Source organism: Mytilus trossulus, chromosome 10 (assembly GCF_036588685.1).
Source record: "Mytilus trossulus isolate FHL-02 chromosome 10, PNRI_Mtr1.1.1.hap1, whole genome shotgun sequence".
In the NCBI taxonomy this organism is placed as follows: Eukaryota; Metazoa; Mollusca; class Bivalvia; order Mytilida; family Mytilidae; genus Mytilus; species Mytilus trossulus.
The window spans coordinates 18,288,649-18,315,628 of record NC_086382.1 but is presented as its reverse complement, the minus strand read 5'-3'; the positions used below and the strand labels follow the sequence as shown (position 1 = coordinate 18,315,628).

General features: G+C 32.0%; 1 protein-coding gene across 3 annotated transcripts; it reads right to left on the bottom strand.

Annotated features, from left to right (window-relative positions):
* Positions 1-1,682: 1,682 nt before the first annotated feature.
* Positions 1,683-26,973, bottom strand: LOC134686982 (methylosome protein WDR77-like). Of its 3 annotated transcripts, none has more exons than XM_063546877.1 (9): positions 26,688-26,966; positions 19,958-20,143; positions 18,856-18,997; positions 15,310-15,359; positions 14,757-14,827; positions 14,021-14,117; positions 6,653-6,836; positions 5,957-6,028; positions 1,683-2,753 (listed from the first exon to the last, which is right to left on the bottom strand). In XM_063546877.1, exons 1-9 carry the CDS (start codon positions 26,743-26,745, stop codon positions 2,474-2,476), a joined length of 1,140 nt encoding a protein of 379 aa, XP_063402947.1. In that variant the 5' UTR covers positions 26,746-26,966; the 3' UTR covers positions 1,683-2,473. The 3 variants fall into 3 exon arrangements, with proteins under 3 accessions (XP_063402947.1, XP_063402949.1, XP_063402950.1); XM_063546879.1 differs by having other exon boundaries at positions 14,063-14,117; positions 26,688-26,941; XM_063546880.1 differs by lacking the exon at positions 1,683-2,753 and adding an exon at positions 3,079-3,144 and having other exon boundaries at positions 26,688-26,973.
* Positions 26,974-26,980: the final 7 nt, after the last annotated feature.

The following is a 26,980-nucleotide window of genomic DNA, read 5'->3' as shown; positions in this document are numbered from 1 at the left end:
TCCAAAACTAATCTCAATTAAAATATTCTAATGGAGTTTGCAACAATAACTACTCATTTAAATACATCATAAAATATTAAGATGTAAAAAAACTGCTCGTTATCACTGAATGGTAAAAATTATTTAAATTTATCAGTTGGTAGTAAAAAGTGAATATACATTGTATATTGTATATAACAAAGAAAGATAACTCCCAATTAAAAAAATTTCTTGCAATAAGATATTTCTTGCTTACTATTCTGAACAAAGAAAGATAACTCTAATTAAAAAAAAATTGCTATTTCACAATATTGTGAAATTAGATATTTCTTGCCATTGCACAATACTGTGCAATTGAAAAGACTTTCTATTGCACAATACTTAATATAATAATTTTAGATCCTGATTTGGACCAACTTGAAAACTGAGCCCATAATAAAAAAACTAAGTACATGTTTAGATTCAGCATATCAAAGAGGCCCAAGAATTTAATTTTTGTTAAAATCAAACTTAGTTTAATTTTGGACCCTTTGGACCTTAATGTAGGCCAATTTGAAAACGGGACCACAAATGGAAGAATCTACATACACAGTTAGATTTGGCATATCAAAGAACCCCATTTATTCAATTTTTGATGAAATCAAATAAAGTTTAATTTTGGACCCAGATTTGGACCAACTTGAAAACTGGACCAATAATCAAGAATCTAAGTACATTTTTAGATTCAACATATCAAAGAACCCAACCGATTCATTTTTTTTCAAAATCAAAATAAGGTTAATTTTGGACCCTTTGGACCTTAATGTAGACCAATTTGAAAAGGGACTAAAAGTTAAGAATCTACATACACAGTTAGATTCGGCATATCAAAGAACCCCAATTATTCAATTTTGATGAAATCAAACAAAGTTTAATTTTGGACCCTTTGGGCCCCTTTTTCCTAAACTGTTGGGACCAAAACTCCCAAAATCACTACCAACCTTCCTTTTATGGTCATATACCTTGTGTTTAAATTTCATAGATTTCTATTTACTTATACTAACATTATGGTGTGAAAACCAAGAAAAATGCTTATTTGGGTCCCTTTTTGGCCCCTAATTCCTAAACTGTTGGGACCTAAACTCCCAAAATCAATACCAATCTTCCTTTTGTGGTCATAAACATTGTGTTTAAATTTCATTGATTTCTATTAACTTAAACTAAAGTTATTGTGTGAAAACCAAGAATAATGCTTATTTGGGCCCTTTTTTGGCCCGTAATTCCTAAACTGTTGAAACCAAAACTCCCACAATCAATCCCAACCTTTCTATTGTGGTCATAAACCTTGTGTCAAAATTTCATAGATTTCTATTAACTTAAACTAAAGTTATAGTGCGAAAACCAAGAAAATGCTTATTTGGGCCCTTTTTGGCCCCTAATTCCTAAAATGTTGGGACCAAAACTCCCAAAATCAATACCAACCTTCCTTCTATGGTCATAAACCTTGTGTTAAAATTTCATAGATTTCTATTCACTTTTACTAAAGTTAGAGTGCGAAAACTAAAAGTATTCGGACGACGACGACGACGACAACGACGACGCCAACGTGATAGCAATCTACGACGAAAATTTTTTCAAAATTTGCGGTCGTTTAATAAAAAGTGATCACATGCTGCAGTTTCAAATCCTTTCAATCCGACCCAAAAACAAGCTGACTGGCAAAATGGAATTGTTATGATTTTATTAAAAAATCAACATGATAAGCACTGAACAATAATATTCTCTGACATGGCACAATTTTCATCTTTTTGTCATACAAGATAGATAAAAACAATGGAAAACCATGATTAAACTTGTTATATGAACTGTTTTCTTTTTAATTCATTTGTTATTCCATCTTGTTTGTACAAACTTCATCATTGAAAATGCTGCTCTCTTCCATCCAAGCTAAGACTGTTTCTTAAGGATATTTAAACTGCCCTAGCACATTTTTACAACATAAAAGGATGGATAAAAGCTCATATGGTTCATTGGCTCAAATGGTTTTAAAATGTGTGTTATCAGGATAAAATACAACTATCGATGGACATTTTTTTCAATTTAACAGACGATCCAACAAAATTTTATGTCAAAAATATTTAGTCAACCAATGCATGCATCAGATGATTCTTATATTTTGTCAAAATAGACTGAAATAAAATATACATTAAAATGCATTACCTTCCAAGGGCTTGGAATAAAATATAAGGTAAAATGAATTCCCTTCCAAGGGCTTGGAATAAAATATAAGGTAAAATGCATTCCCTTCCAAGGGCTTGGAATAAAATATAAGGTAAAATGCATTCCCTTCCAAGGGCTGGTTAATAATTGAAAGAAATCATAACAAAATTGACTATAGCTTCAAGATCACTACTTTTTCATAACAATTAAGGATATAACAAAACAAAAACAATATTAATGCAAGTTGTTGTGTCTGGTCTTGTTGTAGTTTGTTACATGTAAAGAGAGGTAGTAGTTATGTTGTGTCTAGCTTTGTATCTGTAGCACCAGTTTCTATAGTAACACCATTCCCATTACATTTTACTTCCTGTGTTGATTGTTTTGCATTTGAATTGTCATCTGATCCACCATTAACGTCCATTTGAACACTGTTTTCTGCTGAATCGTTTTTATGAGACAATAAATGCACAACATTATTTAATTTGACTTGTGAGTCCCAACCACACGTATATAACTGTAAGTCATTCATCCAGGACACTCCTCGTACATAATCTTTATGTGAACAATCTCTATATCTGAAAATATATAAAATTTTGTTAAATTGATTTTTTTGTAGAGAAGAGAATATTGAGAAATTATAAATAAACAAGTGAAACTGTGAGCTACTGCTCACTGATGATACCCCCGCTGCAAGTGGATAATATTAATAGTGTTCGGTAAACAGGAAGTAGTCAAGTGATGAATCTGAAAACGCATCACACGGAATAGCTGACTTAAATAAATCCTGAAACCAAATTTCAGAAATCCTTGTATTGTAGTTCCTGAGAAAAATGTGACGAAAATTTTCAACTTGGCTATCATGTGTAAAATCATACAAGTGTTCGGTAAACAGGAAATTGTCAAGTGATCAATCTGAAAACGCATCACACTCCTCGTACATAATCTTTATGTGAACAATCTCTATATCTGAAAATATATAAAATTTTGTTAAATTGATTTTTTTGTAGAGAAGAGAATATTGAGAAATTATAAATAAACAAGTGAAACTGTGAGCTACTGCTCACTGATGATACCCCCGCTGCAAGTGGATAATATTAATAGTGTTCGGTAAACAGGAAGTAGTCAAGTGATGAATCTGAAAACGCATCACACGGAATAGCTGACTTAAATAAATCCTGAAATCAAATTTCAGAAATCCTTGTATTGTAGTTCCTGAGAAAAATGTGACAAAAATTTTCAACTTGGCTATCATGTGTAAAATCATACAAGTGTTCGGTAAACAGAAAGTTGTCAAGTGATCAATCTGAAAAATCCTTGTATTGTAGTTCCTGAGAAAAATGTGACGAAAATTTTCAACTTGGCTATCAAGTGTAAAATCATACAAGTGTTCGGTTAACAGGAAGTTGTCAAGTGATCAATCTGAAAACGCATCACACAGTATAGCTGACTGAGATAAACCCTGAAACCAAATTTCAGAAATCCTTGTATTGTAGTTCCTGAGAAAAATGTGACGAAAATTTTCAACTTGGCTATCATGTGTAAAATCATACAAGTGTTCGGTAAACAGGAAGTCTATGAATTATGAATCTGAAAACGCATCACACGGTATAGCTGACTTATATAAATCCTGAAATCAAATTTCAGAAATCATTGTATTGTAGTTCCTGAGAAAAATGTGACAAAAATTTTCAACTTGGCTATCATGTGTAAAATCATACAAGTGTTCGGTAAACAGAAAGTTGTCAAGTGATCAATCTGAAAACGCATCACACAGTAAAGCTGACTTAGATAAACCCTGAAACCAAATTTCAGAAATCCTTGTATTGTAGTTCCTGAGAAAAATGTGACGAAAATTTTCAACTTGGCTATCAAGTGTAAAATCATACAAGTGTTCGGTTAACAGGAAGTTGTCAAGTGATCAATCTGAAAACGCATCACACAGTATAGCTGACTTAGATAAACCCTGAAACCAAATTTCAGAAATCCTTGTATTGTAGTTCCTGAGAAAAATGTGACGAAAATTTTCAACTTGGCTATCATGTGTAAAATCATACAAGTGTTCGGTAAACAGGAAGTCTATGAATTATGAATCTGAAAACGCATCACACGGTATAGCTGACTTATATAAATCCTGAAATCAAATTTCAGAAATCATTGTATTGTAGTTCCTGAGAAAAATGTGACAAAAATTTTCAACTTGGCTATCATGTGTAAAATCATACAAGTGTTCGGAAAACAGGAAGTCTATGAATGATGAATCTGAAAACGCATCACACGGTATGGCTGACATATATAAATGTTGATACCAAATTACAGAAAGGGTGGATGTGTAGTTCCTGAGAAAAATGTGACGAAAGTTTCATGGGACTGACTGACGGACGAACTGACAGACAGAGGTTAAACAGTATACCCCCCTTTTTTAAAGCGAGGGTATAACAAACTAAAGATTTTTTGATACAGTTAAGTGTTGCACTTGATTCTACTGTTTAAAATTGTATGGACAATTTTATTAACTTCTTGATAATATTGGACATTTGTAAGCTGTGTAAACTCCTTTTTTTAAAACATGATCCAATATCTTTACAATTTTAAAGATGCAACATACTTTGACATATCCCCCTCCCCCATCAGTATCTATTGATTTGTATACTTAATATGAAAAAAATTTATCATGATAGAAAAAATCTGTCTTATCTAAACTTGAATCTGATGTTCAGTAGTTGTGATTTGTTGAATGTGGTTCATAAGTGTTTTCTGTGTACTGATTTTTTTTTTATATATAACACCATTGGTCTTCCAATCCAAATGGTTTTACACTAGTCATTTATGGGGCCCATCATAGTTTTCTGTTCAGGGTGAGCCATTAAAGGCTCTGTGTCGAAGACCGTACCTGACCTATAATGGTTTGCTTTTATAAATTGTGACTTGGATAGAGAGTTGTCTCATTGGCAATCATACAACATCTTCTAATATCTGTTGAAAATATATTTTTTTATTTCAATCCCTCAATGAACTGCCCTTTTATTTATTGCAGCTGAAAAATGATCAATTGTTGTCAGTATATAACACTTAACTTGAATACTTACACTTGTTTCTGTGTGTCCAGTGATGCCACAACTAACTTGAATACTTACACTTGTTTCTGTGTGTCCAGTGATGTCACAACTAACTTGAATACTTACACTTGTTTCTGTGTGTCCAGTGATGTCACAACTAACTTGAATACTTACACCTGTTTCTGTGTGTCCAGTGATGTCACAACTAACTTGAATACTAACACTTGTTTCTGTGTGTCCAGTGATGTCACAACTAACTTGAATACTTACACTTGTTTCTGTGTGTCCAGTGATGTCACTACTAACATGAATACTTACACTTGTTTCTGTGTGTCCAGTGATGTCACAACTAACTTGAATACTTACACTTGTTTCTGTGTGTCCAGTGATGTCACAACTAACTTGAATACTTACACTTCAAGTCACTTGTTTATGTGTGTCCAGTGATGTCACAACTAACTTGAATACTTACACTTCAAGTCACTTGTTTATGTGTGTCCAGTGATGTCACAACTAACTTGAATACTTACACTTGTTTCTGTGTGTCCAGTGATATTACAACTAACTTGAATACTTACACTTGGTTCTGTGTGTCCAGTGATGTCACAACTAACTTGAATACTTACACTTGTTTCTGTGTGTCCAGTGATGTCACAACTAACTTGAATACTTACACTTGTTTCTGTGTGTCCAGTGATGTCACAACTAACTTGAATACTTACACTTGTTTCTGTGTGTCCAGTGATGTCACAACAGTTGTACAATCCTCTGATACAGAGGCCAATAATTGAGGTCTAAAAAATAAAAATAATTGTGACAAATTTTCTGAACACTTTCTTAAAACAATGACATCATGAAAATAAAATTTATCCATGCAAGGCTTGTTTTTGCCTTTTCCAAGTTATACATGAAAACATAAACAAATCCATGTTGGTTTCGGACACTTAATTCAGATTTTTTTACAAAAATAGATGAACAACTTCATGACCTCTTAAAGAATCTGTGCAATTTTGGTTGAATTCCCATGCATGGCATGTTAGCCTTCCAGATTGAACATGAATATGTAATATGTATTTATTGAAGCATACTGTAGAGAACTTTGTTCAAAACTGTGTACTCCTGGTCTTATCTTGAGTTTACCAATTTGAATACTTATTTGAACTAATTTAGTAATTATAATACCTTTAGGGGATACTTAGGATTCATTACAATTTAATTCAATTCAAAATTTACAATTTTGTGTTATTTTTGCAATTGGAATTTTATTCTTCCAATGCTAGGGTGTAATATATTCTTTCATCAAATAGAAATCAAATAAAATCTAGACAACAGAACTTAAAAAATATGTGAAAAATTTAATTGCAAACAGCCAATCAAAATGCCAACTTTTTTTTATGTGAGGTTGAATTATAGATTACCTGTTACTACAGAATTCTAATTTATACACATCCCTTGTGTGTGGTGTAAATGATAAAGGAGTTCCAATTGAGGTCCGCGTGTCCTTAAAGACAATCTGCCCTGTGCTGCTACCAACAGCAAACATGTTCTTGGATTGTGGTTGCCATGCTAAGCTTCGTGGAGAATTTTCTAATGGGGAAGAATCTGTTGGAAAAAAGGTGAAAGAAAAAAACTTATTGATAAATACAACAATACTTATTGACAGCAATACTATATCTTTATCAGGCAGATAGAGTTCAAATATTAAAGAGCAAGCAACAACATTACCATACAATGTTCTCCCAACTTCAGAATATATATGGTAAAATTCGTAAGGGTTCCGCGGAATCCAGTGTCTTGCCTTCTATTGGGCCAAAAAAATATATATGTCTGTTTAAGGTTACATGCTTTAAAAAAATAGGGTAGGTAGGTCAGTTTTTCCATTTTATTTTATTTGGACATATTTTTGTATCATGCAGTTTCGTCTTGTTGTGGTCCGAGTTGTTCATGGGCAGAGTTTACCTGAATTTTTAATGATTGGAATTTTTCCCTTACTTATTGGTTAGAAAAAAATGGCAGCAAAGTAGTTACTTTATTACACGAGTCACCAATTTCCTTAAAACAGTTAACATATTCACGACTGTGAACATTGGGATGTATCAGACAATTAATTATTATTGGCTACACTAACTTCACATGTTCAGTTTATTTTTCACTTAACGGCGGAAATAACAAGAGGCTCTTGTGTGTCGCTCACCTTGGTCTATGTGAATATTAAACAAAGGACGCACGCAGATGGATTCATGAAAAAATTGTGTTTTGTTGATGGTGATGTGTTTGTACATCTTACATCTTACTGAACATTCTTGCTGCTTACAATTATCTCTATCTATAATGAACTTGGCCCAGTAGTTTCAGTGGAAAATGTTAGTAAATCCAAATCTTAAAATCTGAAATTTATAAAAATTGAAAAAGAGCTTACATCAATAGATATAAACAATTCACCAAAGTTTCATGGACATTGGTAAAAGCCTTTTTGAGTTATTGTCGGAAGTGTTGAAAATCCCCCTTTTTTTTATGAATAAAGCCCCATAAATCCAAAACTTAAAATCTGAAATTTACAAAAATTGAAAGGGAGCTTACATCAATAGATATCAACAATTCACCAAAGTTTCATGGAAGTAGGTGAAAGCTATTTTGAGTTATTGTCCGAAGTGTTGCCCCCCTTTTTTATGAATAAAGCCCCATAAATCCATAACTTAAAATCTGAAATAAAAAAAAACGAAAGGGAGCTTATGTCAATAGATATAAACAATTCACTTAAGTTTCATGGAAATTGGTGAAAGTGTTTTTGAGTTCTTGTCCGAAGTGTGGACGACAGACGGACGGATTGACGGGCGTATAAAAACAGCAAAAGGAGTAGGTCCAGTAAGATCCCTTTTTGGCCCCAAAATAGGGCAATTTACAAAGTTGTTAAAATGTAAACTTTTAGTTATTTATTGGATAGCAGAATGGTTCTGCTACATAAATATGGGCTGTTTTTGACAATACAATGCACATATATTGGGTACTAGCACCATTAAGTCATGCTAAATTAATGAAACCTTAACAATTCCAGCATTTTACTTAAATTTAAGACAGTTTCCGTGTATAACGAAAGTGACTGCATTCGTGTTCATCCAATATATTGGAATGGAAGTTGTATTTGATGATAATACATAACAGATATAAAGATTGAGGATGAACACTTTCGTTTTTGACAAAAACCATCTGAAAAGTGACATTTTTTCGCATATTTAATAGATTTTTCATATTTGAGTTTGAATCGGATCGTTTTTAATGACGAAACTCCTTTCCTTAAAATTACCAATTCAGGGGCAGCAACCTAACAGCGGTTTGTCCGATTCATCTGAAAATTTCAGGGCAGATAGATCTTGACCTGACAAACAATTTAACCCCATGTCAGATTTGCTCTAAATGCTTTGGTTTTTGAGTTATAATCCAAAAACTGCATTTTACCCCCTATTTTCTATTTTTAGCCATGGTGGCCATCTTGGTTGGTTGGCCGGATCACCGGACATACTTCAAAGGATGAGAAAAACTCACTTGGCCTTTTAGGCCAGGTGAGCTAAAAATGAATCACACCTAAACTTAAACAAAAGTCAATCCAGTAAAAAAAATGTGTCCTGAATTACTGAATATTTCATCAATGTAAAAGAAGAAGAATATTGTTATCTTTTCATCTTCAAATCAATCTTGTACATAATTTTTGTATTTTCATAACATAACATTTCAATTGGAATATTAATAGTGGTTCCAAGACTATAACAACATATTAAATATTGAAAAAAGAAGTTTGATTATCTCCCCTTTAACAGATTTTATATTTCTTTTCCTCAGGTAGAATATTGTTAAATATCCATACAGCCTGTTTGTTAAGATAAGGTCATGATTGGCTTACAAGACAAAGAGACAGACCTAATAGACAGACAGGGTGATTTATTTATCAGACTAAAATTTGGCTTGGAAAGTTGATACATATCTGACATAAAATCATACTATAGTTTTGTGCTGTAGATAAAATGATAGATGAACATTTTTTTACTTCTGAGCATGTTTTTTATACAAAGAAATAAACCCAGTTATCTCATTGAAATAATATTCAAAATGAATATAAGCATCAGATGATTGAATTTTTTTGTTTGGTCTTTGAATATAAGTCTTATCAGTTTCCAAAATGATTGTTATATTCAGGCCTAGGACACGTGAAAATCAATTTGGCCTAAATTAATATATTGTTTGTTTCCCCAATCCCGACCCTGCCAAGCAAGGTGTGGGTAGGTAGGTAGGGAAATAATTTTTATTTTTTCCAAAAAGCCTGAATAGTATCATAGTATTGCAAGCCTGAAAATCTGAAATGAATAAAATAATTTTCGACTTAGTTTTGACAATAAAATTTTATGAGTAGCCCCCTTTTTGCAGGGTTTGTCAGGATTGCGGAAACAAACAATATTTTATTTTAGGCCTTTTACTTTATAAACCTCAAATGTTTTTAAGGTACTTGAATGGAACTTTATTTGTATTTACAAGTCGTTAATTTGAAACATAAATGTATACATTCTCACTATGTTTTAAAAAAACCTTTTTGCAAAACTTCATGGATAATTGGAAAGTAATTGTGAAAAAGAATATATGACTCTGAACAAATATGGGTCATATGTTTATTCACTGGAGTGAGTCATTTCTTTTCTGGATATTTGTACTTCTTACTTAAAGAGTTTTATTTTTTCTCTCTATCTATTTGGTTTTGTTTCTGATGATTTGGTTATATATTTTATTTCCTGAAAACTTGTACCTAATAATGAGTGATTAGGCCAATTAAAATTAATTGATAAGATTTTCATCCCCGCCTGCCACATTTTTTTTTATTTAGAAAATTTACGATTTCCGGATTTTGTTCCTTTCCGTTACCGGTATAAACCGTCAATAATTTCATTTCATTCGAACTTCCTGTTTCAAATTTCAGTTTTCATATTTCTTGTTTCGAGTATGTTGAAAAATTCTGCTACTCAATGATGACAATATCGTCTACGGAGAATAGAGATACATTACCAGAAGGGCATGAAATATTCGGGTTACGAGTAATACGCTGTTTCCAAGAACGCAAATGTGGTATGTCATAAATTGGAAATTTCTGTCATTAGAAAACCATAGATTTTTTTTTGAAAGATTTCAAAAGCCCTAGAATAGTGGAACACATCTGTGGAAAAAAACATAACTGGATTAAAGAAACTGACAAAGGCACGAACTTGTTAGATCTATGACCGTATATTGAGTTCAAAAAGACTGCAAACATACACATTGTGTTATAGAAAGCCCTTAGATTTACCCATGGCTATTGTTTTCTTTTAAAAACACCAAATACCCTTAAAAGAGTCATTAAACAACTTCATGTTTTACATTGATATTATATTATTTGCTTCAGTCTTGCATAACTTGTGAATCTTAAAAGCACAACCCTACTATTACCAACATTGTTTGTGTTCTCATTTCACTCATAATACTTGTGTTGCATGTTATTGCATTTGCATAATTTTATGGGGACGACAAACCATCACTTAAAAAGTAGTCCAACTGAATAGAGAATTTCTCCATGTTTTTTTTTTTACTGGAAATAGGTTTTTAAAGTAGAAACTGCATGTAGAACAGTCGTTGCCAATCAGAGATATTTATTTAAGGATTTGAACAATTATGTACCATTCCTTATACATGTTTACACATGAACATGGTATAAGCTTATTATAACACTTGCATCAGTGTTCCAGCTAGGCTGTTTTCAGAGGGCAGTCTGTGCCAAAAACTATTTGAAGCACTAGCCCTATGGGCTAGTAAAAAAAAATAATTACTAGCCCGAATTTATATGTACTGGACCAAATAAAATCTGTGTCACCGGTTGAGGGGGGCATGCCCCCCCCCCCCCTCCAAGAAAATTTTGGAATATTAGATGTAAAATCCTGCATTCTGAGGTTACATTTTTGTATCTTGAAGTGTATATAACTTTTCAAAAATATAGTTTTTTCTCCATGTAAAATAAAATATTCTACTTTCCATAAAAAAAACTTTTGACAAGAATTTAAGACAGATGTAAAATAAATGTATACATGTAGCAGAGTAGATATAAACCCCTTACCATCACATTTTGTTTAAATTAATTTCTCATTCAAATTTGACTTTGGAAGTTAAACAGTTAAAGAGATCATCCTTTCTGAAGAAGACCAAGAAAAGAAAAAATCACTCAGTTAAAATTTATTCTTTTTGTATGATTTTTCATATTATTTTTCAATTTGCTGAACAACTCCTGTTCAAATACAAATACAGATACAAATGTTCCTCCTTTTCCCTGCTTCTTACAGTAGCTACACAACATAACTAGATTCTCGTACTGGAGCCAGGGTCAGGGATTGAGGGACGACCGTCCGTCCAATGGGTTATAAATTCTCGGCCCCTTAAATCCTCGTAGTTTTTTTAGCCTCCGTAACTTGGTCAGACTTGCGAGAGGGCCTTTTTGATGCCTTTCATGGTCTCGCACTTTCCGACAGTGAAGCCATGTATATCAAGCGATGTTTGTGTGTACACTTCCGAAAAGAAAACAAAACTGGTTCCACTTCTTCATAAAATTAACGGTAACCAGTCACTGAAGTCGTCCTAATAACCAACCGTCTAAAACACAAAGATGTCAAGCGGACAGTTACGAATTAATATCTTCCGACGCAAAAATGACTTTATTAATTTCAATGTTTATATTATTTTCTGTTATGATTATATTTTATTAAGTCTATGCGAAATAAATCAATCAATAATTACCACAATTTGACATTTTCAAAACACGTGGTTCTGACCGTTTTCACGCTTTTAAAAAAAATTTTGAACAATCAGTTATTAGGGAGACCATCAAAACTGGTTTACGGAATTTTTGCAAGGAAAAGAGTATCAGTTTATTAATATTGATTGCGTTGAGTGACATTCTGCGTTAACTTACGGTAACGATTAAAAAAGTGCACACATATATGCACTAGACCGGTCGGACTATCGGCAGTGTACGTTTACTAGTCCAACCTTATTTAAACTAGACTCGGGCTTCGGGATACCGCTTAACGTCGCAGACTGAGAGGGCGCGGCGCCCGCCCTTTTCCGAGTGGCGCCCTGTGCCCTTTTTACAGTTTCCAGGGCGCCCTGCCTTTTTGAAGAACGCTTGCATATTAATTTGTTCGTATGATAATTGATATGATTACTAAATTTTACCTAGGGAAAAGTTTATGACTTTGTTTACGACCCCTAGCTAATCAACGGTTACAACTGGTGTCATAAACTGTTGTTATAGGTAATCCGTTTATTGGATGGGTCATTAATGATCATCAACATCAATTCATTCAAATAGAATCAGTCAGTCAGCAATTATCTTTGAAGAAATGTGCATACAACAACTTGGGCACAATTTGCGATGTTTACCGTAGTTTCATGGAGGAAACGTAATGACCGAAAGTTGAAAACCACAATAAACTCGTTGAAGACATAGTTTTACTTGTTTTCCGTGAAATAAACAGAAAATTCAGACGCATTTGTCATTGACTGCCTTTATTTTTGATACGAAAATAACAAAATCGACCGCCATATTGTGATCATATTTACATCATATTTACGTGCTGTTTATAATCCTCCAAAGAAGGAGCACACCCGAATAAAGAAAGATAACTCAATCTGATTTTTTTCCTAGCATTGAGTAACCCATTTACATATTCTAAAATATGTCTACATACTTCTTGCTTAAGAATATATATGTTTAGGTATTTATTTTGAGTTATGGGAAAAGTTAAAGAGGGTCTCATTAGCAGTGTTGGTAGGATGCCTTGGTTATCTTTTTCTGTATTCTTTATTTTTGATGCAATTTTTCACTGTTTCTATATATCCTAAAGTTGTGCCATTTACTGAGCACAGCTGTTTTGTGCTGTATTGCCATTAAACACAGCAGGGATAGAAAGGTGAAACTGGTAAAATGTGGCAGACCATAGAAACAGTATGAAACAGGTCACCTTTCAAAACATACTGCATATAAAGTTCAACTGTGCCAAGCAATAATAAAAAAAAATTGTGTGACAAGCTGCTTGACAAGTTTTTCAGCCTTAAAAGTAGAAAGATAGAGTTCTATATGGGCTAATGATGCTGTTCTTGTCTAACCTGTGATTCAACGAATAAACACAATGTTTGATTAACATCTTTTATTAAAATATGCCCTTTTCATATTATCATATCGCATGTTAAATGCCCTTTTCAGGATTGGCACCCTGCCCTTTTGAAATCCTAGCTGGAACACTGTGCATATATATGAAGTTCACGTCACAAGAAGGTTTCATTTTAAATAAGATTTAAAAAAATAATATCCTCCCATCCGCTCCATTTTTTTCAAAACTTTGGATGAAATTCTAATTAATTTTAGTTGGCCTTATTCATTTGGAAGAGATTGAAAATGTGTCTTGTTTTGAATAAAGTTACTGTATTATTGCAAACCCAATCATACTTTACCATCGATTCATCGGATAGTTACTTCTATCAATTTAGCAGATAAATTTTTTACTCAGGTAGATTAATCAATAAGTGATAGATTTCTCTTAGAAGAAGAAATTTAAAGGTCCCAGTGAATAAACTACACAGAGAACAATACCTGTTGTAGTTGTTCAATCAGACAATAAAACTGCCAAAAGTTTAAATGGACAGGTAACTATCAGGTGAATCTGTGGTAAAGTATGATAGGGTTTCGCAATAAAACAATCTTCTAGCTAACATGCACCTACCTACAATAGAGGGTAAAAATTTTCGTTCTATAGGAAACATACCTACTACTGATGCAGGTCGAGGTTTCCGTGTGTCCCATAGTAATATTCTATTATCCTGAAAAAAATGGACTTGAAATAAGTTTTACAATGTATAATACATCTTACAAAGAAGTCCTGAAATCTAAATAATGTCAATAATTTATCTGCAATTTTCAACAAAATATGTATTGAGATTCACATCAGCAAAATTTATCTCAAAATAAATATAGAAATAAAAATGCCTCTGTTTCTCAATGAAACTGCTTATAAGTAATTTCAATTACTACTTTTATAACCAAACATTTTCTGGGCAACAGGATTTTTGGCATCAATTCATAATTCATAGGAATGTTGTTTTTTGACAATGACTAAACAAGACAAATATTAATATATCTGATTATAGTTTGCTCATCTTTAAAAAACCTTTTTTTGTTACGTAATAACTATCACCGTTAAACAATCCATTCATCTATTACATAATTATTTAGTTCTAAATGACTCTTCAACATCTATCATAGATTCTATTTTGGATTGGCTTTTGTTAGTTCTGCTTTAATAATGATCCTGGAAAAAGCTCTACTTTCTAGATTAGGACCAATAATTGCCATATTATTCAATAGGTTTGTCTTTTCTCAACGATGATTTGAAATGATCTCATCATTGTTAAATGTGCATTACTCTTTGATCTATAGTTATTATTAATTTGTTATCTTACTTGTGAACAAGACAGGAACATGGATGGTTCTAAAGGATGACATCTGACACATTCTACTATATCGTAATGCCCTAAAATTAACAAAATAAATATCTTTCTACAAACAAATGGAAGTTTTTAACAACCTTGACTGGCTATACAGCCCTTGCACAGTCGGCCAATATCTTTCTATACTTCTGCCTCTTGATAAAATTGTGCATTGCACGTTTTACCTCTTGATGATTTTTGGGGCTGTTGGGATGCTCTATCTTTGATGTACACTAACAGATCCTTTTATTCATATTAAATAGATTATCTGAATTAACATAGGTGGGACATTAAAATATGATCAGCTTGAAATGAAAATCTGGTTTTTAGCATCATGTGAATACTTTATTCAACTGATAAAAGAAATTTCGTAATGAATCAGTCAGAACATTAAAAATATCTGCCTTATGTGAAGTTATGTCACAATTTATCTCTTGCCAATAACAAAGGTGAAAACGTCTTAATGGTCCTAAAACCAATATTAATCATAAAAGACTACTTTTCATTGCTATAAGAGGCTGCTTACCTCTAAATGAGTGAACTGATGAAAGTGTTTCTACATCCCAAACTTTGATACTGCAATAGAATTTTTTTTTATTTTACTTGTATACAGTTTATACTCAAAATAGGCAATAGTTTACATGTTTAACCCCACTGTATTTTTGCACCTGTCCCAAGTCAGGAGCCTCTGGCCTTTGTAATCCTTGTACAATTTTTAATTTTAGTTTCTTGTGTATATTTCGGAGGATGGCGTCCATTGTCACTGAACTAGTATACATTTTTGTATAGGGGGCAGCTGAAGCATGCCTCCATGCGGGAGTTTCTCGCTGCATTGAAGACCTATTGGTGTCCTTCTCCTGGTCAGGTTGTTGTCTCTTTGACACATTCCCCATTTCCATTCTCAATTTTATTTTATATATATATATATAACAACTTTTTGTGGAACTGCTCAACTTCATAGGTGTAATAACACCATTGATTTTCCCCTATTAGTCTTCAAAACTAGAGGCTCTCAAGAGCCTGTGTCGCTCACCTTGTATTATGTACATATTAAACAAAGGAAACAGATGGATTCATCAAAAAATTGTGTTTTGGTGATGGTGATGTGTTTGTAGATTTATAGATTATCGTTGTTCATCGTCAACGAGATAGATTTTCTCACTTGAGCTGGTAAGGCGAAAGTGAGAAAAGCAATCGAGTTGAGATGACCAATGATAATCTGTTTATCGCTATTTTACCTATGACAACGTTGTCAATTTCAATGTCAATTTCGTTAGCAATGCACGTGCCTGCTTAGTTTCTAGTGATATTTTTCCATCTCAGGCGAAAAGCATGATATGAAAATTATCACAAAAAAAGATCAAAAGAAAAATGCGCAAAATAGCGATAATATACTTTACTGATCATTCTTGTTACAATTTTCTCTATCTTGGCCCTTTAGTTACAGAGGAAAACACTTAGTAAAAACTTACCAAAATTTACCAAATTAATGAAAATTGTTAAAAAATGACTATAAAGGGCAATAACTGCTTAAGGGGTCAACTGACCATTTTGGTAATGTTGATGCATTTGTACATCTTAATTTCCTGAACATAATTGCTGTTTACAATTTATCTCTATCTATAATAGTATTCAAGATAATAACCAAAAACGGCTAAATTTCTTTAAAAATTACCAATTGGTGGGCAGCAACCCAAAAACCAGTTGTCCAATTTATCTGAAAATTTCAGGGAAGATAGATATTTTCTAGATTAACAAGTTAACCTGTTGAAAGATTTGCTTTAAATGCTTTGGTTTCAGAGTTATATGCCAAAATCTACATTTTATCCTTATGTTCTATTTTTAGCCTTGGCGGCCATCTTGGTTGGTTGGCTGGGTCACCGGACACAATTTTTAAACTAGATACCCCAATGATGATTGTGGCCAAGTTTGGTTAAATTTGACACAGTAGTTTCAGAGGAGACGATTTTTGAAAAAGTTAACGACTCAGGACGCTGACGCCAAGTGATGGGGAAAAAAATGTGCAGAATTTATCTTTGTTTCAAATAAAGAAATACTTGGCATGAGTAAAGTTTTATCCTGTCCAGCACTATAGAAAAAATTTCACATACCATTTCATTGCATATAGAAGTTAACCAATCAAATTTCTCCCTTTATTCTATCTGTGTACAAGGTTTAGTCACCATGTAATCTCAAGATTACAAAATATTCTATAGAAATCCCAAATAAAAACTAATGGTGTTTTGAAATACCAAAGACATGTTTATGACACAGAAATTGTTTTACTGCAATAAAATGTAGGATTAATAACCTACAACTGTCAAATTCAAGGGAATATTTTTTTCGACCTACTTCCTTACACAACCCGATGTGACGTACATGTTACACTTATGTACCATGATTTGGTGGTATTACACCTTTATAACGCAAATTATGAAATTTTAAAATCCTTCAGTATTCAGGTTAAAAATAAAGCTTATACTTTAGGAAACTCAAAAGCAAGGTTAAAATGTGCAATATTCAAGTCATGGAAAATAACGACAATGTTTTTGAAATGGAATGACACTTTTGGAAAAAAATAGCTTTTCAGAACATACATCTGTATTTTTTTAATTTGTGTTGTTATGAAGAATATTTTTTTATGTAAAAAACAAGCTGTACAAGGCATGATATAATGTAACATTGTTAGTAATGTTCATTTTGATTGGTTTACACCATAAAGTTCAGATGTTGTGTAAGAGATTAAAAATTGAATGATTTTCTCTTGCAATAAAATAAAGATAACAGTCAATGATGGTTTGCATTTAAAAATTTGTGGGTTCAAATTTTGTTTGATGTCACACAAAACCCTATGACTGAGCCCAGTAAATTTTATTTGATGTCACACAAAACCCTATGACTGAGCCCAGTAAATATAAATTTGATGTCACACAAAACCCTATGACTGAGCCCAGTAAATTTTATTTGATGTCACACAAAACCCTATGACTGAGCCCAGTAAATTTTATTTGATGTCACACAAAACCCTATGACTGAGCCCAGTAAATTTTATTTGATGTCACACAAAACCCTATGACTGAGCCCAGTAAATTTTATTTGATGTCACACAAAACCCTATGACTGAGCCCAGTAAATTTTATTTGATGTCACACAAAACCCTATGACTGAGCCCAGTAAATTTTATTTGATGTCACACAAAACCCTATGACTGAGCCCAGTAAATTTTATTTGATGTCACACAAAACCCTATGACTGAGCCCAGTAAATTTTTTTTGATGTCACACAAAACCCTATGACTGAGCCCAGTAAATTTTATTTGATGTCACACAAAACCCTATGACTGAGCCCAGTAAATTTTATTTGATGTCACACAAAACCCTATGACTGAGCCCAGTAAATTTTATTTGATGTCACACAAAACCCTATGACTGAGCCCAGTAAATTTTATTTGATGTCACACAAAACCTTATGAATGAGCCCAGTAAATTTTATTTGATGTCACACAAAACCTTATGAATGAGCCCAGTAAATTTTATTTGATGTCACACAAAACCCTATGACTGAGCCAAGTAAATTTTATTTGATGTCACACAAAACCCTATGACTGAGCCCAGTAAATTTTATTTGATGTCACACAAAACCTTATGAATGAGCCCAGTAAATTTTATTTGATGTCACACAAAACCTTATGAATGAGCCCAGTAAATTTTATTTGATGTCACACAAAACCCTATGACTGAGCCAAGTAAATTTTATTTGATGTCACACAAAACCCTATGACTGAGCCCAGTAAATTTTATTTGATGTCACACAAAACCTTATGAATGAGCCCAGTAAATTTTATTTGATGTCACACAAAACCCTATGACTGAGCCCAGTAAATTTTATTTGATGTCACACAAAACCCTATGACTGAGCCCAGTAAATTTTCACCAGTAAACTCAAATTCTGACCATTAAATCTCTCATTGAAGCCAACAAATATTCAAAACCATATTACTGTTATCTACTTATGCTCCCAATTGACACAACTATATGGAGATCAACTTCTGTATTCCAATGTTTATACATACCATTTATCATATCCACATGATACAGCTCGTTTGTTGTCACATGACAGATGTACACTACTGATGATGTTATCATGTTCTAAGGAGGAATGAACATGTACAAATGTGTGGTAGTTTTCTATTAACTCCCAGATCTCTATACCACCTGTAAAACAATTATTAATCATAAATTAGTATACTGAATGTATCTTTGAGAATAATAGTCCAGCAGATGGTTATTTCATCAGATCACCAACATAATTTGAAATATAAGGGTCTTTAGAGTCTTTTGAAAGACAGAATGGTCTCATGAAATGTTACATGTCATTCAGATATATGTAAGTCTTTTCTTGTTGAAATGATGGCAACATCTCTATCTCTGGCTTCATTTCAATTCTGCCTTAAAAGGGGCATTAGCTACGATTTAGACAAAAATTTAAAATAAGCTTTTTTTGCTTCAACTATTAAAAGTGGAGTTTTGAAACAATATTTTGTTATAAGCAGACAGGTTGAACCTAATAAGTCAATAAAAAAAAAACCAAAAATGTTTAAAAACAATAATCATGATAATTAGTATATTTTTCTTATTTTCCACTTATAACATAAAATCCAAAAGACCTAGTAAAAATACAATTGCACATGTTTTCTTTCTATTTAGATGTTAATATATATATATAGTTATATATATAAGTAAAACATGTATATTTAACATACTATATAACAAAGTATTAATTTTCCTGACCACCACGTCCAGAAGTAGTCAAGAAGGCATTATTATTTTTCCAGGGGTTGACAGGATACACGTAATCATTATAAATTTTAACTTCACTGTTCTTATGTAAGCAAATTTAATAACATTTCATAGGGCAATATTTCTAATCTTATTTCTATGTACACAATTTTAAATCTACATAGTTCACCTGTATCATTTGGACAATTCCATATACCATTATGTTTTATGTTTATTTTTAAACCTTCAGTGTCGAGTCGTTGTATAAGGCTTGTAATAATATAAAATATCTGTATGTTCCTCTTCAGAGGAACTATTAGACTTCTGATAAGAAATATATTTTTGACCAGGATAAGCCAAAGAACATTCCAACATGTTTACACATTTCACATGTACCTGTATCTAAGCCCACTATAACTTTGGTATTATCTATCCATCTGGCATCAGTAAGGCCAGCCTCTAACTGGACCCCAGCTGTACATTTTTCTACATCAGGTGCATTATTTGGATTCTGATAAAACCATAATGAACCAAGCCAATATCTGCCGGTTAAACTAGAGGCACCAAGTAATACTCCGCCATCTGAAATTAAAAGAATATCAAGTACAGATACTGGATGGCTTAAAATAACATTTAATAGAACTATGATCATGATGATTAAACTATTGTAACTCTGTAAGGCAGTCTGGTTTTGTTATGCACTGGTGTGAAACTTCATGCAGTATTTAAAATAATTTAAGAGTTGTAAATATATCATTTACATGTATATTATCCCTGGGCCAATATAAACATCTACTGGATAAGAAATGTACACATATTTTGCTCATTTCTCATATCCCTTTCAATCTTATAAACCTTTTCACCTAGAAATATAATTAAAAGATAGACTTGAGATTTAAGCCAATTTATAAATAAATCATGAGAGAGAGACGGTGAATATACAGTTACAGACAGGGCTTACACTACTTCAAAATTATAGGGAGAAGTGACTTCCCTTTTTCAAATTTTGAAACTGATAGGGAGAAGTGGTGAGATTTGAATGAGAAGTGCTCATTCGCGTGGTGCTACAATGTTTGGATTTTACTATAGTATAAAGGGTCATATTAACCCTACCACATTATTTAAGAATGTGCCTTTCCCAAGTCACGAGCCTGTAATTCAGTGGTTGTCATTTGTTTATGTGTTAAATATTTGTTTTACGTTCATTTTTTAATATAAATAAGGCCATTAGTTTTCTCCTTTGAATTGTTTTACATTGTCATATCAGGGCCTTTTATAGCTGATAAGGTATAGGCTTTGCTCATTGTTGAAGGCCGTATGGTGACCTATAGTTCTTAATGCGCGTGTCATTTTGGTCTCTTGGGGACAGTTGTCTCATTGGCAATCATACCACATTTTCTTTTTTATATGTAAATAATGTTCTTTTTATCTTGTTCAATTCATATCTGAGTATACAATTAAAGTAACATTTCCAATTAAATTTTTCTCATTTGAAATTTCATAAATAAAAAGAAAATTTCTTCAAACATTTTTTTGAGAGGATTAATATTCAACAGCATAGTGAATTGCTCAAAGGCAAAACAAAAATTTTAAGTTCATTAGACCACATTCATTCTGTGTCAGCTATTTAATCACAATCCAAATTTAGAGCTGAATCCAGCTTGAATGTTGTGTTCATACTTGCCCCAACTGTTAAGGGTTCAACCTCTGCGGTCGATATATTATAATTATAAAAGTTATCAAGCTGGGCCATAATACATGATAATATATTGATATTAGTATATAGTCTCAAAGTTAAGCAACTTTAATCAATAGTTTGAATAAATATGTTTAAACTAAACTAATAGTTTGAAACAATCCATAAAAATTACAGGGAATTATATACACCAATTAATTAAATGTAACCAAAAGTCTTTTAGTGCATGTTGAATGTGTAATTTTTCCCTTTGGGATCAATATATATTCTTCTGTCAGCTGATCCATCCGTGCCTCCGTAGTAATTATTGTGAAAGTACAGATTTCGGTCATATATAGCTGGTGCGGTTCTGATCCATAATTTACAAATCTGACGGATCAATGTCTGACGAATGCAAGAAAATTTATTTATTTACAAAAATAAACGATGTTTGACAAGTTATTTGGAAAGGAACATGACGTTTTTAATGCAATAAATGGATTAAACATTTACTGGAGGCAAATTTTATCACGTTTACAATGCTTCAACCTTTTTTCTTAAAATAATGAATCGTTAATGTCTGAAAAGAATGCCTTTACTGTGCTTATCCAATAACCTTTGTGGTAGTGAATTATCTATTGCCTGACCAGTTTAAAAAACTGTCAATACAATTTGTCCATTTAAATTGTACAACAGGTATTGTGAAAGCTATAATCAACATGTGGTCATTTAACTACCTGTAGATTTACCTAGTTGGTTTTGACAGAGCTAATAAGTAATTTAATTGATTGATAGCTAGCTCGCTTTCCTGGTGTCCAATGTCCTTAATGGGCTATTCTTTTTAGGTATGGGACATTTAATACACAATTTGTTCTTTCTAATAAAGATATTCTTGTAAATTAATTTATTTTGATAACAATCACAAATAAATCATTGCAGGTAAATCCCACTCGGTGTTTTGCATTTGCGCCGATCTGCACTTCATTTGCGCCGATATTTTCTTTCATTTGCGCCGATATTTTCTTTCATTTGCGCCGATTTTTTTACAGGTAAATTACAGGTGAATAGATATAAGAAGATGTGATATGAGTGCCAATGAGAGAACTCTCCATCCAAGTCATGTTATTTTTCATTTAACATTATAGACCTCTTCCACTAGCCACTTGTACAAATTTATGAATTGTCAATCATAACATGTATATAACTGTTGTCCCCTGCTCACAGTCAGTGGGGAGGTGGAAGAAGGCCTACAAGATACATCTCCAGACATTTTCCCTGACCGTAACCGTAGTTCTTTAGCCTCTGTCTATATGAAATCAGCGCAAATGAAAGAATGAAAATATTCAAAATTGGCGCAAATGTCATACGCCCATCCCACTTTCATAATGAAGAACATTAAGCACTGAAATTTCTATTCACTAAGTCATTTTTTTATTGATATATTGATATCTTGAAAATAAATTTTTAACAGTAATTCCATTTGAACATGTTAAAGTAGATCCTGAATATCAAATGAAACTTAGCATCACTTCTATTCAATTTCAGGAATCGTAATATAACTACAAATATATCCCATAAGAAAAAAACATGAAACACATAATTCATCTTGTAGAATTCTTAATAATAATGATAATAATTCTTTATTTAAAGAGGGTTACAGATTAGCTATAAAGCTAATCTTCCCTGATGCCCTCATGAAATACAATGAAATATATAACAAACAATTACAAAATATCAAATAGACACACATACATGAATAATGAAATAAAAAATTGTTATGAAATATACAATTTTCAAAACAGGTAAAAGTTTATACAAATTCATAAGTTTGAGTAAGTGTGTGAAAATTATTATGCATATAAAAAACACAGCTTCTTAATGTTCCATCAAGTAATTTTTTAAATCTTTTTTGAATGAGCTTGAACTTGAAGTTGGTTTTTTCAGGGATATTGGTAAGTTTTTCCATGAAATAGATCCTGAATAAGCTCTGTTTTGGCTTTTGGAACTTGTTAATTTTTGCAAGAGGCATTTCTCAAACAATATTGTTTCATTTCTGGCATTTCTTTAAATTTTTCAGTGAGATATACAGGGGCTTCATTCTTAAGGCATTATTTTTAACTGATTTGTGGTATGAGATTCTGTTCTCTACCCTCATCCATCCAAGCTGTTTAAACAGTGGAGCTGATGATGAAAGTGGATCAGCATCTAAAATAAGCCCTTTTCTGCAATTTTATTATTCTGACTAGCTCATTTTTAGCACAATCACTCCAAATAATACATCAATAATCTATCAGTGGGAGAATATAACCATTATACAATAATTTTCTTAGATCAATATTTAAACTAAGTTTAATTTTGGATTCTTTGGACCTTAATGTAGACTGATTTGAAAATGGGACCAAAAATTAAGAATCTACATACACAGTTAAATTCGCCATATCAAAATTACTCCAATTATTCAATTTTTGATGAAATCAAACAAAGTTCAATTTTGGAACCTTTGGACCCCTTTTTCCTAAACTGTTGGAACCAAAACTCCCAAAATCAATCCCAACCTTCCTTTTGTGGTCATTAACCTTGTGTTAAAATATCAAAGATTTCTATTTACTAATACTAAAGTTAAAGTGCAAAAACCAAATGTTTTCTGACAACGACGATGCAGACGACAACGCCAATGTGATTCCTTTTAAAATTGTTATGCGATGATGACTGATGTACCCATATTTTGACTATTTTATTAATTGTGACTGTTTATTTAACGCATCATGTAAATATAACAGAATTTGATGAGACTGTTATTAAAGAGAGAGGGTTAGCGCTATAGAACCAGGTTTAATCCACCATTTTCTACATTTGAAAATGCCTGTATCAAGTCAGGAATATGACAGTTCTTGTCTATTCGTTTTTGATGCGTTTTGTTATTTGATTTTGCCATGTGATTATGAACTTTCCATATTGATTTTCCTCAAAGTTTAGTATTTTTGTGATTTTACTTTTTTCCCATATACATTCCAGAGTTCGTTTATATCATACATTAACATACATGAAGAAAACAAATATTTATTTTTAAAAATTAACTTTTAAGAATAATTTTCTGAAGATTTATAGAAATCAAACGGACTATAATTACAGTTATTTTTACTTCCCATTAATTATAAAAAATGAAATTAAAGCTGCAGTTCAGTCATTTTTCCTCTGGAATCATTATTTATTTTTTCCACAGAAGATAAAGTTCACATTTATAAAATCAAGCAAATGTTCAAAACTCATAAGTAGTCCAACATTTAATAAAGAACTGTCAACAGTAAATGTTGAATATAAATAATTTAATGAAAACAGTCAAACAATTTACAAATGGATATATCTTTATTTTCAGTTTCTTTCTGCTTATCTTTCTGCCTTTTAAGTTGAACCTGTAAAATATCAAAAAATAAAATTAAAAATTTTGTGATACACAAATCTTTTATTTTTTAAACAAAACAAATAAATATACAATGAATTAAAATTGTTTACACAAATACTCTATAAAACTCAGTAATCAACGTTAGTTGAACTTAATTTACAAGAATTGTGCTCAAAAACTCCTTTTTGAAGTTCATTTCATAAACCAAAAGTCGTCTTTTATTGTTAAAAAACATCTAAAACATATAACATTATGACACTAATTGCTTTTCATAGATTTTTCGGCTGACAGGGTTTCTCCTTGTTAATCACGCAATATTGTTCATCAGAAAGTAGCATAATCAGACAACACTTGGATTTGGGATTTTAGCTTGAGAATAAAGTTATTGAGGTCGTTGAAAATAAGACAAATAAAGAAATAAGTGAAATCAGCCATTTTGATTATTAAATGAATAAGTAATAAGTCTTACCTTGCTTGAAACGACGGGATTCATTTTGTATGTTGTTGTTGTAGGGATATCCTATAGCAATCAAATCATGCCATTGATGACGTCATAACAATAACACGCATGCGAGATATTTAGGATTTCCAAAAGTCCACAAACTTATGTATCCACGGAATTATGTGACTAGACTGTATTAGCAACAACAGAAAATGATAATTACAAACATCCAATAGAAGATATTCAACATGTGTTAGGGGTCTTTATTAAAGATACTGAAAGGTTCACAAAAATAGATAGTTACTTAAGGTTTTATAAGGGTTAATTATTTATTCATTTTTAATTTAATTTTTTTTATTAATCAATTATTTAATTATTTCTTTTTTTCTGCAGTGCCACATCATAAATACAAATGTACAAATAAGTTTTATACATAGCGACATAAAATTACCAGAGTGATCGAAATTACTGAGAGATTAAAGTGTCGAGTTGACACTTCTAAAGACTAAAGACTAACACAACTATTTTACTATTTTTCATTTTTGTCGAGCCTTCGACTTTAGTCGAAAAAGCGAGACTAAGCGATCCTACATTCCGTCGTTGTCGGCGTCCACAAATATTCACTCTGTGGTTAAAGTTTTTGAAATTTTAATAATTTTCTTAAACTATACTGGATTTATACCAAACTTGGCCAGAAGCTTGTTTATGATCATAAGATAGTATCCAGAAGTACATTTTGTAAAAATAAAATTCCATTTTTTCCATATTTTACTTGTAAATGGACTTAGTTTTTCTGCGGGGAAACATTACATTCACTCTGTGGTTAAAGTTTTTAAAATTTTAATAACTTTCTTAAACTATTCTGGATTTCTTCCAAACTTGGACAGAAGCTTGTTAATAATCATGAGATATTATCCAGAAGTAAATTTTGTGAAAAAAATAAATCAATTTTTTCCATATTTTACTTTTTAATGGACTTAGTTTTTCTGCGGGGAAACATTACATTCACTCTGTGGTTAAAGTTTTTAAAATTTTAATAACTTTCTTAAACTATTCGGGGTTTGTACCAAATTGAACAGAAGCTTATGTATGATCATAAGATAGTATCCAGAAGTAAATTTTGAAAGAAAAAAAACCCCACTTTTTCCATATTTGACTTTTAAATGGACTTAGATTTTCTTCCAGTTAACATTACATACGTGTAAAGTCTGCATTTAAAGTTTTGAAAGCATTTGTTAGATTCATTAACTATGCTGGGTTTTTACCAAACTTGGAAAGTAGCTTCTTATAATCAAAAGATTGTATCAAGAGGAATATTTTTATTGATTTTTTTTCCTCATTTTTGTTGAGCCTGCGATTTACAGCAAAAGTAGGCGAGACACTGGGTTCCGCGGAACCCTTACAATTTTTTGTAATAACCACGTGTATTCATAATACATATACATGTAATTGTTATCTTATAAACCGATTGAAAAAGTTAAAAGTGGCATTCAAATAGAAGGAAAAGAGAAACAAAGCACTGTGATATGTGAAAAGTAACAAAGTCAAACACGTTTTCACTGATGGACAGTCAGTTTTGTCTGATTTATCTAGTATTTCTACAAACCTGTGTGACACTGAATCACATCTAAGTGTCTATCCATGGCGGCCGGGATTTGATCCATCACTGCTCAACCGAAGCTTGTTTATTTTCCGGATAAGAAAATTTCGTCAACCAAAACCATGTGCACTGTTTGCCGGAAATGGGCGCGAAATTTAAATCACGTTTTTATTAAGTTATTAAAATAAAAAAAGCAGTTACCATTTTAAAGAGATAGACGGGAATTATTTTTGATTACTTAGTATTTTTTTAAATCCTAAAAGGTGGTGTTCTTTCAAGTTACGACATCAACTGTTTTG